The following is a 16,343-nucleotide window of genomic DNA, read 5'->3' on the forward strand; positions in this document are numbered from 1 at the left end:
AGACAAACCCATGTTTTGAATAGAGGTGGCTTGTTTCCTATGGCAATGGCCCCCATTCTCATTCAAGCTAGAGAAATATGACTCCTGAAAACCCAGGCATCCTTGGCTGCTTCACTTTATCACTGGTGATAGGACATGACCTTTAAGTAGAAGCTGAAACTCACAGAGAAAGAGCTTTAGCAGTTGCGGGAGACAATGTTTTTGTCACCAGGACTATGAACTGACAGGCACCTCAGCTTTTTATCCAGTGTGTTTTGATTCAAGAAAAGTAGTGGTTGGTTAACAATCACATCAATCAATCACTGGTTACGTTACATCCATCAATCAACTAATCATTTTCTTTGTAAGTTGCCTTTCCAAAGTTAAAACCCTATTCGAGGCGACTTGAAAGGTTGCCAGGGTAATTGGGTGTGAGGTGATAGGAAAAGAGAGTTTGTAGCCCAGTGTTCTGGGAAGAAGAAGGAAGAAGGAAGGCTGGGGTCCATCTTGGGCAGGGTGGCTGAAGGCTGACTACACAGTTGTGGGGGACAATCCCCTCTTGAAATGACCAGTGCTGTAAGATCTGGACTCCATGCAGACTGAAGGTGTAAATAGGTGAATAAACCATATTTCTTCAAGCTACAACAGTCCCTGCCATGTCTCAGTTCTCCAAAGGACCACAGACCCCATGAGCTATTGCAGAGAGAGGGGGAGGCATCCAACTTTTGTAACAATATATGGCATGGGTAGGCAAACTAAGGCCCGGGGGCCAGATCTGGCCCAATCACCTTCTAATTCCAGCCCGCGGACGGTCCAGGAATCAGCGTGTTTTTACATGAGTAGAATGTGTCCTTTTATTTAGAATGCATCTCTGGGTTATTTGTGGGGCATAGGAATTCGTTCATTTTTCCCCTTCAAAATATAGTCCGCCCCCCCCCCCCACAAGGTCTGAGGGACAGTGGACCGCCCCCCTGCTGAAAAAGTTTGCTGACCCCTGATATGGCATGGTATAAACTTTAAAGTTCCCGGTTACTTCATGGACCACCAGATGTCACTGTTCCCTTACGTGAGGTATGTTTTTCTTATAGTGTGGTCTTACAGTGCCCAGCCAGCTGAGCTACTTTCCCCCTGACCACCACCAGACCAGCTAAAGAGAAAGGGTTGTATGTTGGTGGGAGGAATATTATTGCTCCTGCTCAGCTGCCACCTAATGGGAACCACTCCATCAAGCAGCAGAGAGGAAAGAGAAAAGCGGGGCTATTCCATCACTTCTGCAAAAAGACCTGCAGTCATACCTCGAGTTGCGTTTGCTTCACGTTGTGTTTTTTCAGGTTACGAACGTGGCAAACCCGGAAGTGTTTACTTCCAGGTTCGCCGCTTCGTGCATGCGCAAGAGTGATCTGTGTGCTTTGCGCATGCGCAGGAGCGCTCTATCGTGCCACGTGCAGAAGCGGTGCTCTACTTACGGACTTTTCGGGATGCGAACGGCACCTCTGAACAGATCGCATCCATAAGTAGAGGTACCGCTGTACTGCCTTTAGCTCTTCGTCAGCTGTCAAGTGATTCCTGGTTTACAACCTTGTGACTTGTGAGTCAAGGACCCACCACCCGCTTGAGGAAAGAAAGACACGAGGACACAATGTATTCAGGTTAATGGGCGGGGAAAGGCCACAATTTTTATTGGTTACAGCATGTGAGTGGTATTGGCTTAGGCATTGAATCAAGAAACCAAACATGACTCCACCCTGTTCAGCGGGGAGTCCTTCAAGGGTTAACAACCAGAAGGTGGAGCTTGTTGATGCAAATACAACTGGAACCTCCCCTTGATGTCACCGGGGGTCGTGCCATGGCCCTAGCCACTAGCAGGGCGTCAGACAGGATCCATGACCGTCGGATTTGTTTAACGGAATACCCAATAAGTGGAGGGGTAGGCGATGGCCCAAACCTGCCTCTCCAACACACCACACATATTCCAATGCCTAACCGCCACCCGAGCCAAAGGGCTCGCCACCAAATACCCTCGCAGGTGCCGCTGCCACTTAAGTGCGGCTAAACTCCGCCCCCAAGCCAGCCCTATTGGCTGGCTGCAGGGGGCGTGGCACGGCAGCTGGGACAGCTGGGCAGGGGGCCGAAGCACACACACCCCTGCCAATGCGGGAACCGGCTCCCTCTCACAACTCCTCCCCTCTGGAAGGAGGAAAGGTTATATCACCAGCTAAACATCATGATATACTGATATATCAACGATGTCTGATATAAGGATGGAGCAATGTTGTTTTGGACGATACATCGCCCAGCCCTAAAACACATAATGATTCACGATGTATTGCCAGGTCAAGAATCATGAAACCAATATCACGACAACCAGTTTTGGTTGATCATATCAATATATCACCCAGCCATGCATTTTTTTCTGGAGTACTTAAGGGTACGCAGTACCAGCACCTTTCTCTTTTTTGCTGAAAGAAAAGCGCTGGTTTAAAGTGTGGCACTTGCTGTAACACCTTCATGGTGTGTAGCAGCACCCCTTTTTCTAGAAGAAAAGCACTGCACCCGGCCCTAATTGTGGGTTGAGAGTGGTGTTCATTGCCCACCTGTACCCCTGGTTGGCATCCGCCTGTCATGGGAGACGAAGGAAGAGTGCATTCAGAAGTAAAGTCAAACCGTCATTTGTTGACATTTGTAAGGATCGTGTACAGCACCATCTACAAGTTGGGCTCCCCAACTTATTTTAAAGCCGTCAAAAAGTAAGTTTGTAATAGTTGCTACATTCTTCTATATTGCACTGGTCACTGAAGTGTGGAAGTCTGGAGTGGCAGATGAAATTGATAGACTATGCAGACTTAGCAAAACTGACTTGCAAGATCCAAAACCAGGGAGAGACAAAGTTCCGAAAAGACTGGAGTAAATTTGTGGACTATATGGAGAAGAACTGTAGAAGTTTAAAAACACTTGCAGGACTGAAATAAATCCTACGAACTGACTAAACTAAGGGTAATAACAAACTGCGGGATAGGAGTAAATAAGAAAACCGTGTGAAGGGAGGGAGGGAAGTCACAGCTCGGCAGAGCAAAATGAGATGGGTGAATTTAAGATGAATTGTACAAAAATTCTTGTTTTGTTTGTTGATTTGGAAAAATTGAATAAAAATTATTATAAAAAAAAGAAGTGTGGAAGTCTGGTCTTGGGCAAGTGATGGTGGAAACCTAGACTGAGGGGCTTCTGGAAAGGCTACTGTTAGCTGTTCTCAAAGTCTCATGAAGGAGGCAAAGTTCGTGTGTGTATGTGTGTGTGTTCACACGCCTGGCTGCTTGTTGTCCCCAGCACCTGTCTCCAATTACCGAGAATGACAAGCTGGAGCTCTGATTGAACCGCGTAGATCTAAACGAGATCATTTGTCTTCATCATCTCCGTCCATCCTTCAATGCCTTGACAGCACTCTCTCATTGGAAGATAATAAGAGCCATTATTGCTTAGAGGAGGAATAATGTATCGCAGGCCCCGCACGGAGCCTTTGGGAGCAATTTGTATTCATTAACGTTCTCGTGAATTAACTTTCGCTGATTAATATGTAAGTGTGACAGGCATGGTGGTTGGTTGGGCTGCTTGAGCTGGCGAGAGGAGTCTGCTTGCATCCATCCCGGTTGTTCGGAAAACAAAAAGGAAAGATGATACGAAAGGAAGCAGCATACCTATCTAGAGGTGTCTCTTCAGCTAACAGGAAGCCCAGCAGAAGTTGGTCTTTCAAAGCAGAGGAGTTTTAAATGGAGCCATTTGTTCCAAAGGCCACTTGCTGCAGTGCAACCACCCAACTCGCTTTCCTAAATACTGCCTCAATAACACACCTTCACCTTTAGACATTTGAAGTACAAAACATCTCACAGCTTGCATTTTCCAGGAAGGCATAACAAAGAAAAATTCTCCACAACTACCCCGTCCAAAATTTGCACCATGTAAGGGCTTTTCCAGATGACCTGTTTATTGAACATTCACCCTCATTTGGTTACACAGAGGTTAAGATAATATCCAGTCTCTACTGAGCCCTCATCCTCATTTGCTTGCATGGCATTTATACATTTCCCCGTGAATATTTTGTTTGCCCTACATTTTTCAGTGGGACGTAGGTGGTGCTGTGGTCTAAACCACTGAGCCTCTCAGGCTTGCCGATCAGAAGGTCGGCTGTTCGAATCCCCGCAATGGGGTGAGCTCCCGTTGCTCGGCCCCAGCTCCTGCCAACCTAGCAGTTCGAAAGCACCCCAAAAAGTGCAAGTAGATAAATAGGTACTGCTCCGGCGGGAAGGTAAATGGTGTTTCCGTGCGCTGCTCTGGTTTCTGGCCACATGACCCGGAAAAACTGTCTGCGGACAAACGCTGGCTCCCTTGGCCTGTAAAGCAAGATGAGCACCGCAACCCCAGAATCGTTCGCGACTGGACCTAACTGTCAGGGGTCCTTTACCTTTTACATTTTTCAATGTCATTCCCCTTCACTTTCCTAACTTCAAAAGAGCCCAGTTCTTTTCAAGTGTATTTGCTAAGCCATTTGAGCTGCAGAAACCTGACATTCTGGCGTGAGCTCAAATTCCTCCTACAAAATACAGCCAGTCTCTGAGTTACCTAACCCTTTTGTAACGGAATGTCAAAAAAGAGAGGCATATTTAACTCTCCCGGGTCTTGGAAAGTCCTCTTTAAGAGTGTCAAGGCAGCTCTTCCAACGAAGCATTGATCTCTCCTTGAACCAACCCAGTCCACCTCCTTCCAATGGACAAGGGTTAAGAGGGCAGGTGGTTCAAACAAACAGGTAGCCGGAGCTGAGCCACTCCACAGCTTCCCCCAGACACCGTGTGCTGGATGCTGTTATGGGCGGCATGGTTGTCACCACAGAAGTATATATCACCTGAAAGGGGGCTCGCTTTCACTCCTTTGCTGATAAAGGCCCGTCTCTTTGCCATTCACAACTTCCCTTTCGTCGGTGCCAGACTCTCCAAACATGCTGGGAAAGCCACTTCCTTGCCAAGAAGCAGTAATGATTTCCTCCTCTCTTCCAGATCTTACGGCCATCGAACTGTGCCACAATCCAGAGCATTGTGAAAACTGTCAGAGTCATTCCAGGCGTTCCAGAGCCCTGTGTCCCCTACTAGAGGTCAAAGAGAACAACAATTACCAGACCTGTTTAGGGAAGCTTTTAATGTTTGATGGATTTCTGTATTTTAGTGTTTTGCTGGAAGCCGCCCAGAGTGGCTGGGGGAACCCGGCCAGATGGGCGGGGTATAAATAATATATTATTATTATTATTATTATTATTATTATTATTATTATTATTATTATTATTATTATTACAAAATGAACTCTCTGGCTGTTCTGCTGTCTTTGGATGAGTGGACTTGAAATTGCAATCGCCCCCCGGCGGCGTGAGGGCTGGTTACACATTTTGTCTTCCGATGCTTTCAAATTCTTAACTTGCATAACAGAGATAATGTTGTTTAGCATATTATTCTATATTTAGCGTCAACCCCCCTCCCCAACCTCCTAAGAATTTCTAAATGAAAAATTTGTTTCCGGGACAAGAAACGGACATGTCTTCACTCGCGTACGTACACAAATGCAATATTTCCATACAGAATTTGGTACGTTCATGCAGAATTTGTACTAAGAAGTTGAACTCACGGGGATTTGTGTGTCTAGATAGGTAGAATGTTAGTATAGCAAAAGGAAATGTGGATAAGCGCTATGCGTGGTGAATCGTTATTTCCCAATTAATATCGCGCACCTGTGTGAGGAACCCCCTTCTTAAAGAATGGGAACAGAAGAAGACATTCCTCCTTCCATCCGGTCATGTGTTGAGAAACCTGGATTGCAGAATCACAGAAGCAGCATCTGGTAGGGCTCTCTGTCAGAGCTCTGAACTCAGGTCAGGAGGAGGCAGCACTAAATGCAGCCAGGGAGGCACTGAGTCTCTTTTATCTTTTAAACAGCAAAGGTGACAGGATTCAATCATCCGAATGAGGTCTCCTCCAGATTTCGAAAGGGTTCCTATCTTAGCTCTAGTACATGGAGGAAAGCAGAGGCTTAGAAGTTTCCAAAAGGCTGAGCAGGCCTTATTTGGTCTGGGAGCTGCCGAATGAAAGCACAGGGCTCTTGGGTGAGGCCAGCCAAGTGCACACACACACACACACACACACACACACACACACACACACACACAAACACCACACGAGCAAAGGGTCCTTAATCAGTATCAGTTTTATCATCTTTCCTATGGCCCCTTCACCAAGTATTTTGAATTTGTTTTGTAGGTACTTCTAGTTTCCCTTAGCTTTAACTAGTTCCTGGGTTGACAGGCGTAAACTGTTTTTGCTTCATTTTGTTGCGGGGGGTCCTAGGTATACGCTCAGGAAAACTTGACCTTATCTTTTATAAAAGCAATGGCTCAGCGGTGCAAAGGAAACAGGAAGTGTGGGCATCTCACGGACAGCTCCATCCAAGTTCCCACAACTCATCCAAAGCCTTTCTTCTGTCTGGCCAGATACGATGAGCTGAGGAACCTGAATAGCAGGATCACAGAAGTGATCATTTCCTAGAAGCCTAGGAAATGTGAGGCACACCTGCTTCTAAGTCTCTTTGTAAAAGATGATAGCAAGAATGACTCTCAGAAGTGCTCACAAGGTTGAAGGGTGCTTTGTTCCTGATTATATATGACTCTTTGGAAGTCACCAAAACCTGGAGTAGGAGTACTTAATTTCTACCTGCTATGACTTCAATTGGGGACCCAGGTGGCGCTGTGGGTTAAACCACAGAGCCTAGGGCTTGCTGATCAGAAGGTCAGTGGTTCGAATCCCCTCGATGGGGTGAGCTCCCGTTGCTCGGTCCCTGCTCCTGCCAACCTAGCAGTTCGAAAGCATGTCAAAATGCAAGTAGATAAATAGGAACCGCTACAGCGGGAAGGTAAACGGTGTTTCCGTGTGCTGCTCTGGTTCGCCAGAAGTGGCTTTGTCATGCTGGCCACATGAGCTGGAAGCTATACGCCGGCTCCCTCGGCCAATAATGCGAGATGAGCGCGCAACCCCAGAGTCGGTCACGACTGGACCTAATGGTCAGGGGTCCCTTTACCTTTTACCTATGACTTCAATGCTCATTCTAGCTGTTAGCTGTGCGGACTGTGGGAACTTATTGTACCAGGATTCCATCATATTGTTATAGGGGTTTTTTTTGGGGGGGGGTCCCGCTTAAACCCTAGGAATGCATAAATGCTAGGATTTTGATTAATTGGGATATGGATTAAAATACAAGCTGGCGAGCCTTGCTGACAGGGAATCCCTGGGCTGGCTTACGCAAACCAGCCTGGCTGGTTTAGTGCCGAGCAAACCTGTTAACATGACAAAAGGGGTTGATGGGCCATTGGGGAGGAATGGCTTAGGGGGTGACATGTTACCAAGGTGATGGGGTGTGTGGGAGGAAGAAGCAGCAGGGAGAAGAGCTGAGATCCATCTTGGGCAGGCTGGCTGAAGGCAGGCTGGGAGAGATGCCTTGGACGCCAGCTCTGCGCAGCTGTGGGGGACAAGCCGCTCTTGAAATAGCCATGCTGTAAGATCTGGACTCCCTTCCATGCAGACTGAAAGTGCACATAAATAGATGAAGAAACCACATTTCTTAAAGCCGTGACAGTCTCGACCGTGTCTTCCGTTCTCCAAAGGAACACAGGCAGAGAGAGGGCCAGGCACCTGACTTTTGTAACAAGATGCACAGTTTTCTTCTCATCACAAATCAATGTCCAGCGGCGGCCCCATAGAACTTGCTTCCCTCAGAGACTTGCCTGAGCCCCATAAAGAGCTTCATGTTGGGACACCTTATATCTAAGGAAGGAAGGGAGCTTTATGTGCAAAAGACTGTATAACAACAATAATTTATTATTTCTTTTTGACGGCCATCTGAGTGGCACTCTGGGCAGCTCCCAACAAAAGAAGAAGAAGAATGTTTGTTACTTACCAGAAAACCAAGGAATTGCTATCATATCCAAGTGACAACTGACAATCCTGGGGCAGGGCCGGGGGGGGGGGGGGAGATGACAGAAAGCAGATCCTCTTCTGTGTACAAACAACGGCGCTTAGCTGATAAATGAGCCCCCTTTACGGGAATTTGCATCGTCATGGGATTGCATCTTACATCAGAACACATCGGTGCCATTTGGAAAGTACGTTACGGAACTTTGGAGCTGTCGTGGGGGTGTTAATATTTCGCTGCGGGAATCTAGGAAAACACTTTACAAATCTCCCTACTGTCCCCCCCCCCCAAAGCCTCCTATCAGGCATCCTAAAATACATTATTGTCGCTGGCAAGGAAATGACAACGGGACATCATTAAGCAACGATGACCCCCCCAAAGGAGAACATAGATTCCATCGTGGATGCCATGGTCTTTCATGAGCCATATGTGCTCGTCCTCATGTTTATAGAATCTTCATTAGCGAAGAGCCGTAATAGATAAGGGACTGAAATGTTAGCATCAATCGCCGAGATAAGGGCAAGTGTATGACCAATCTGCTTGACAATTCACAAGGGTCTGGGGCTGGGGGAAAGAACAGCCGCAACACAGCTTCAGAAAGTGTCTAGCTTTTGGTCTTGCTCCCCTAATCACTCCTCAGGCTCTAATCGGACAAGACGTTCCTGGATCTCTGTTGGCTTTCCCCCCATACCGGAGAACGAAGCACCTGCAAAATGTACTGTTTCGGCGCCTTGGCTCTTTTGAATGTTGTCTTCGTCCATCTGGCAAACAGCAAACCTGTGGATGTTAGGGGCAGGTTGCTCACGGTGGGAAACTCTCCCGAACACTCTGGTGACCTTGGGATTGTGGATGAAGAGGCCCCTTTCGACTTTCAGGCTTTCCTGGAGAATCTGAAAGCCGATTTCCTGAGGAACTTGAACTTATCAGAGATACCTTCGCAGGAGAAGATGAAAGAGGAGCCGCCCCAGTTCATGATTGATTTGTATAATCGATATACCAAGGACAAGTCCTCCAGCCCCATATCCAACATTGTCCGTAGCTTCACTCCTGAAGGTATGAGCGTTTTCTTCCACAATGTGTGGGCTTGGTTTTCCCAGTGGGTAGGAATCCTACAGTGAGTGGAATCCTTTGTGTGCCTACTCAAAAGTGAGTCCCATTAAGTTCAATGGATCTTACACTAAGTGCTTATGAAATTGCAGCTTTAGTTACTTGCTCTGTCAACAAGCCTGATCGTTCTTCACGTTTCCTTATACTATAATATAAAAGGTGTCGTTTTCTTTTTAAATCAAGAAGAAATCAGATACCAGCAATAAACTGATAATGTAATTTAGGGCTTGCTTGTCAAAACATCTCTGGCACTCTGCCCCTGCCCCCCCCCTCCCAAAGGGAGATGAGACTCAGAGGCCACCAACTTAACAGCCAGCCAACCCTTCTGGGTTCATTCCGGATGTCAATTGTCTCCCCAGTGAAGGTTCCTGTTTCTGGCAGCGGCTAAATAACAATACTTCAATAGGGTTTTACAATTAGTGCTAGTTTTCAAGAAATTGGGGTTGCCACACATCCAGAATTTCAGCCCGGCTGTAATGTCCAGGGAAATTCCATGTTGAAGAATAGATATTTTTGAGATTTTGCAGAGGGGGGGCGACTTTGGGCAAAACTCAAAAACTCAAAAAAAAAAGCTCAGCAACTTTGCCAAAAACAATTTTGCTCAATAACTTTTGCGTCCAGATTTTCAATTATTGAAATATGACAAGTCTATTAAAAAAACCGATCTGAGCGTTGAGCCCATCTTTATTTTCTATGCTTCAAGTGACCCAAAAATACGTGAAAACACTTTAGGATGTTGTTGTTTTTAAGGAAACTAATTAAAACAATAGCAACTAGGACCACATTTCAGGAACAATCGTAGGCACCAGCTCCTGGGGGCCAAGGCACTTTGCCCCCCTCCAGTTTTTGTTTTCTTGTTTGTTTGTTTATTTGTTTGTTTGTTTGTTTTTGAGGGCCTCTTCAATGTTCAGAGGGTGTTCAGCTCCACCCCCTGACTCCTTGCATGCGAGGTCAGCACATCGCATCGGCCCCCTCAACTGTCTTGAGAAGCTGGCGCGCCTGGGAAAGCTACCAGGAAGAGAATTCAGATAGCAAAACAATTACAATATTGTTAAGGTTATTGGTTTGTTTTGGTTCTGGTTATGTATTCTTTGTTCTTGTTTTGCATTATTCAGGTTGAAGGGCAGTATATAAATTTAATTAACCAATTAATTATGAGATAAAATGTGCTCAGCAATTCTGTTCGCTGATGACCATTACAAAGAGGAGATCCAAAAGGGGCAGAAAGTTAAGTGGAAACTCTCTCCGCCCCCGCCCCCCCAAAGTGCATGCCTGAATTACTCCCCTCATCCCTTGCCATGTCATGGCTCAGAACTCATAGGAGGCCATTAGGTAAAGGTAAAGGACTCCCCGGACGGTTAAGTCCAGTCAAAGGCGACTATGGGGATGCGGCGCTCATCTCGCTTTCAGGCCGAGGGAGCTGGCGTTTGTCCACAGACAGCTTTTCCGGGTCATGCGGCCAGCATGACTAAACCGCTTCTGGCGCAACGGAACACCGTGACGGAAACCAGAGCGCATGGAAATGCCATTTACCTTCCCGCCGCAGAGGTACCTATTTATCTACAGTGGTACCTCGGGTTAAGAACTTAATTCATTCTGGAGGTCCTTTCTTAACCTGAAACTGTTCTTAACCTGAGGTACCACTTTAGCTAATGGGGCCTCCCGCTGCTGCTGCACTGCCGCCACACGATTTCTGTTCTCATCCTGAGGTAAAGTTCTTAACTCGAGGTACTATTTCTGAGTTAGCAGAGTCTGTAACCTGAAGTGTCTATAACCCGAGGTACCACTGTACTTGCACTGGCGTGCTTGCACTGGCAGGAGCAACAGGATAGAGCAACGGGCGCTCACTCCGTCACGGGGATTCGAACCGCCGACCTTCCAATCTGCAAGCCCAAGAGGCTCAGTGGTTTAGACCACAGCTCCACCCGTGTCCCACAAGGAGGCCATTACTAGGTAAATGGAAGGAGGAGCAGAGAAAACAAACCTGTGATTTCTTGGCGTTTATCCAGTTTGGCTGCTGAGTCATGTGTTTGGTTTGTGCCACAGTGAAGTCCTTTGCTGCTTGTTTATGGGCAGATAGCTGGCCAGTAAGCTACCAAATACCTAATTTGTTCTGTAGTATAGCACGGTGCCTGAAACTGGTCCATGCTTTAAATTGGCGTGAGACCTTTATGCCCTATCATGCACCAGATGGAAGCGTGTCAAGGACCGGAGGCAGCAGATTTTGCCCACCCTTCTCACTATAAATTGGGATCAGGGCCATACCTGCCAAGTTGCTGTCAGAGAAATAAGGGAATGGGCCGGAAATAGCAGACCGGAAGTAGCGCTGCCAACATTTTGGATCTGGGCGGAGCATGCTCAGAAGTGACTTTTGATGCTGCTTTGCCCAGTTCCAAAATGGCCGCCGTGCCAGAAGTCGCACTGCAGCCATTTTGGAACTGGGCAGAGCAGCATCAAAAGTCGCTTCTGAGCATGCTCCGCCCAGTTCCAAAATGGCCGCCACGCCAGAGTAAACCGGGGGAAAACAAAAAAATCTTTTCAGCTAGGAAGAGCTGGAAAAACGGGGATTTCCCGGGGAAAACGGGAGACTTGGCAGCTATGATCAAGGCTGGCCTTACCATTAGACAGAGTGGGACATTGGTCTCAGGCGGCAGATGTTGGAGAGCAGTGACAGTAGCCCTCAGCTGTTCCTCTTGAACCCCCAAGATGTTCCCCACTGATGCGGAACGCCACTTAGTATGTTGCATGGCTTCTCCTGGTTCTCTCCCAGCCCCCCCCCCCCGCCTCCAAATTACCCTACTGCCTCAAGGAGGGTGCCACCTCTTTGCCAGTACGGCTGACAATTCTGCTGCCAGTCCAATTAACAGACAATCAAATGTTTTGGGAAAACTCTGGCCTTTATTCATTGGCACCCTCCCCACTTTCAGGGCAGGGAGGGGGGGGGCTATTCATCCTGAGAGAAACACAACAAGCCTATAACCTCCAACATTTCTCTGATGAAAATAGGAACGTCCTATTCAATTATGAAGAAGATGGTAATGATATTTATACCCCACCCATCTGACTGAGTTGCCCCAGCCACTCTAGGGAACTTCCAACATATATTTAAACATAATAAAACATTAAACTTTTTTTAAATAAAAAAACCTTTCCTATTCAGGGCTGCCTTCAGATGTCTTCTAAAGCAGGCATCCCCAAACTGCGGCCCTCCAGATGTTTTGGCCTACAACTCCCATGATCCCTAGCTAACAGGACCAGTGGTCAGGGATGATGGGAATTGTAGTCCAAAACATCTGGAGGGCCGAAGTTTGGGGATGCCTGTTCTAAAGGTTGTATAATTACTTATTTCCTTTGCTCGGGGGCTGGATAAGTCCATACCCTCCGACATTTCTCCAACGAAAATAGGGACGTCCTAAGGAAAAGTGGGACATTCCAGGATCAAATCAGAATCCGGGGCGGCTTCTGTAAATCCAGGGCTGTCCCAGGAATACAGGGACACTTGGAGGGTCTAGAACTCTCTTTCTCTGCAAGGCAGTTTTCTTTTAATGCACTGAAAATTTTTTACGACAATAAGAGATGGAGGCCTTAGATACTGAACCTTGTTGTCATAGTAGGGCTATTAGAAATATTAAAAGAACCCCTAATTTCACCCATAAAATGTTATCTACTGTCTGCAAGCGGAATATTTGCTGCTACTGTATTTTTATTTACATGAGAACTTGTAACACCAGCAGCAGCAAGCCATCAGTTAAGATGCAGGTCTAAGACCTATTCCAGGCACCCCCAACCTTCGGCCCTCCAGATGTTTTAGACTACAATTCCCATCTTCCCTGACCACTGGTCCTGTTAGCTAGGGATCATGGGAGTTGTAGGCCAAGGCCCACGTATGGAGGGCTGCAGGTTGGGAGTGCCTTACCTATTCCCAATAATAATAATAATAATCAGTGCTTTTTTCTAAAAAAAAAGTTTAGGGGTTCTTTCATTTTCCTACTCATATTGAAATACTGCCCCTCAGCTCAGGCACCCCCAAACTTCGGCCCTCCAGATGTTTTGGACTATAATTCCCATCCTCCCCGCCCACTGGTCCTGCTAGCTAGGGATCATGGGAGTTGTAGGCCAAAACATCTGGAGGGCCGCAGTTTGGGGATGCCTGACTTGGATTCACAAAATGTTTAGGGCAGGCATGTCCAACAGGTAGATCGTGATCTACTGGTAGATCACTGGACATCTGTGGTAGATCACCGGTAGATCAGTGGCACCCCCCAAAGAAGCTAAAAAACTTTGGCTCCCCTAAAAAAGCTCAGCATCTTTGCCCTGCACCCCTAAAATGACCTGAACCACCAAAAACAGGGCTTTCCTTCCTTAAAAAAAAGTTAAATGTTGCTTTCCTCTTCCCTAAAGAAGCTCAACAACTTTTACATGAACCCCCCCCCCAACATGGGCCTTCCTCCTTCCTAAATAAAAGCGCAACAACTTTGACCTGAACCCCCCCCCCCAAAGGGGGTAGATCACTCCCAGTTTTTAACTCTGTGAGTAGATCGCAGTCTCTTGGAAGTTGGCCACCCCTGGTTTAGGGGTATGCGTACCCCTGTGTACCCCCAGAAAAAAATCAATGATGATGATGATATAATCATAATCATAATCATTGTACGCTGCCCAACTGACTGGGTTGCCTACATTTCATATCTCCCACCTTGCAAGAATAAAGTAATAATAATAATAATAACAATAATAATAATAATAATAATATGGTAACAATGCTTATCATTTCCCCCCACAGATATTGCCTCAGGGGAAATGGATCCTTTTCAGAAATACATCTTGCTTTTCAATGTCTCCATCCCATGGCATGAAGAAGTCACCAGAGCTGAGCTTCGGATCCACACTGCTTGTCAGGAGGAGGCAGAGTGTTCCTCTCGCCTTCAAGGAAACGTGGTCATCTATGGCAGCCTAGAAGGAGATCCCTGGGGTGAACCGAAAGATGCCCAATCCTTCCTAGTCTCCAAAGAAATCCATGAATGCGGCTGGGTGACGTTTGATATGTCTGGCACTGTGAAAAGATGGGCCAAGGAAGCGAAAGCAAGGGCTACCAGTCCGCTGCAGATCACCATGGAAAGTCACGTTGAAAGGGAGCCCACCTGTGGGAAGCCATACATCAGTGTAACACCCGAGTCCAACCGTTTGCCCTTGCTGATAGTGTTTTCCAACGATAATGGCAACAGAATCAAGGAGAACCACCGGGAACTTCAGGAAATGATGGCGCACGAACAGGGGAGCGTGCTTAAGAACGACACTGTTCACAAGCAGGATGCGTCGCCTGTCGGCGGAATCCGCCATTCCTCATCGAGAAGCAAACGCAGCGTTGAAAGCAACCACTGCCGGAGGACGTCTCTCCACGTCAACTTCAAAGAAATTGGCTGGAATTGGATCATCGCGCCCTCGGATTACGAGGCGTTTGAGTGCAAAGGAGGCTGCTTCTTTCCTTTGACTGATAACGTCACCCCGACCAAACACGCTATCATCCAGACCTTGGTTCACTACAAGAACCCCAAGAAAGCGGCCAAGGCTTGTTGCGTTCCCACCAAGCTGGAAGCCATTTCCCTGCTTTACAACGACGATGCCGGGACGCCCACCCTGAAGTACCAATACGAAGGGATGAAAGTAGCAGAATGTGGCTGCAGGTAGGAGAGCAGAGGGCCTCTCCTTCATAACTGAACCAAGCAGTAGAAATATCTCTCTGCGGATATTTCATAGAATGGCACTTGTTGGAAATAAATGGCTGAGGATGCGAACGGTTGTCTTCTAAGCTGACACCTACCTTTCTCTCAAGAGACAGACAGAGACACACAGAGATAATCTGAGACCAAAAACTGAAAAATTGGAACAGTTACAGCTTCTCTTAGGCCTATTACATTAGCAGGTCTCCTCCATGCCCACCTATGGTATTGCAAATGTGTCTTGTAGTAGTTGAGTTTGATGCATCTCACGGTCCGTGCTAGATCTGCTTTAGGACACTGGTCACCTGAACCACATGCCTTCATGAACTTCTAATTGTGCTTTTTCGCACAATTCATTCTTCCCGAGGCTGAGCATGGAAGTATTGGCAATTTGAGACAGAAGCCGTACAAAACATTTCGTTTTGTCACCGTGTCTGTTGCGTTGTAACCATGTTTCTGACCCTTTTCCTTTCTCCGTGACAATGTCGAGGTCTACATACTGTTTCTAAGCCTATATAATACCACCTGTGTTTTTTTTTTCTTTCAGAATATGGACGTTTACTCATTTCAACTGGTTGTTTCCCCCTGTTTGCCAGGTAGCAATTAAAGATACACTTAGCAGCTTGAAATTCTGCAGCACTTTAAGCCAAAGGGGAGGGAATCTAGAGCTCTTAGGACAGCAAGTATAAAGTCTTTAAAAAATTGTCAACAAACTATTTGGCAGAGAAGAGGAGCGAAGGTGAGGGAATTTAATTTAATTTATTATCCACACTTTGCCCTAAGGTCCTATGTTGTGGCTGCAGAGACCGGTAACTCGTAACTGCTGCCTCTTGTGTTGTTGTTTTTGCTGCATTAGCAGCACTGAAGTGACCTCTCTGGGGCACAAGCCTGGGCAGTGTGTCTGGAGGTCTTAGACTGCTCAGAAACAGGACCCACCACTCTCAGCAATTCTGGGCTGCATCAATAGGAGTATAGCATCTAGATCAAGGGAAGTAATAGTACCACTGTATTCTGCTCTGGTCAGACCTCACCTGGAGTACTGTGTCCAGTTCTGGGCACCACAGTTCAAGAAGGATACTGACAAGCTGGAACGTTTCCAGAAGAGGGCAACGAAAATGGTCAAAGGCCTGGAAACGATGCCTTATGAGGAACGGCTTAGGGAGCTGGGTATGTTTAGCCTGGAGAAGAGAAGGTTAAGGGGTGATATGATAGCCATGGTCAAATATATTGGAAGATGCCATATAGAGGGGGGGGGAGAAAGGTTGTTTTCTGCTGCTCCAGAGAAGCGGACACGGAGCAATGGATTCAAACTACAAGAAAGAAGATACCACCCAAACATTAGGAAGAACTTCCTGACAGTAAGAGCTGTTCGACTGTGTAATTTGCTACCAAGGAGTGTGGTGGAGTCTCCTTCTTTGGAGGTCTTTAAGCAGAGGCTTGACAGGCATATGTCAAGAATGCTTTGATGGTGTTTCCTGCTCGGCAGGGGGTTGGACTGGATGGCCCTTGTGGTCTCTTCCAACTCTACGATTCTATGATTCT

General features: G+C 46.9%; 1 protein-coding gene across 1 annotated transcript; it reads left to right on the plus strand.

Moving 5' to 3' along the window:
* Nucleotides 1–8,590: 8,590 nt before the first annotated feature.
* GDF2 (growth differentiation factor 2) lies at nt 8,591–15,832 on the plus strand. Its single transcript, XM_035138168.2, has 2 exons — nt 8,591–9,030; nt 13,865–15,832. The coding sequence occupies exons 1-2, from the start codon at nt 8,691–8,693 to the stop codon at nt 14,767–14,769; spliced, it is 1,245 nt and encodes a 414-aa protein (XP_034994059.2). The 5' UTR covers nt 8,591–8,690; the 3' UTR covers nt 14,770–15,832.
* The last annotated feature ends 511 nt before the right edge of the window (nt 15,833–16,343 follow it).

This window comes from Zootoca vivipara, chromosome 5 (assembly GCF_963506605.1).
Source record: "Zootoca vivipara chromosome 5, rZooViv1.1, whole genome shotgun sequence".
Classification (NCBI taxonomy): domain Eukaryota; kingdom Metazoa; phylum Chordata; class Lepidosauria; order Squamata; family Lacertidae; genus Zootoca; species Zootoca vivipara.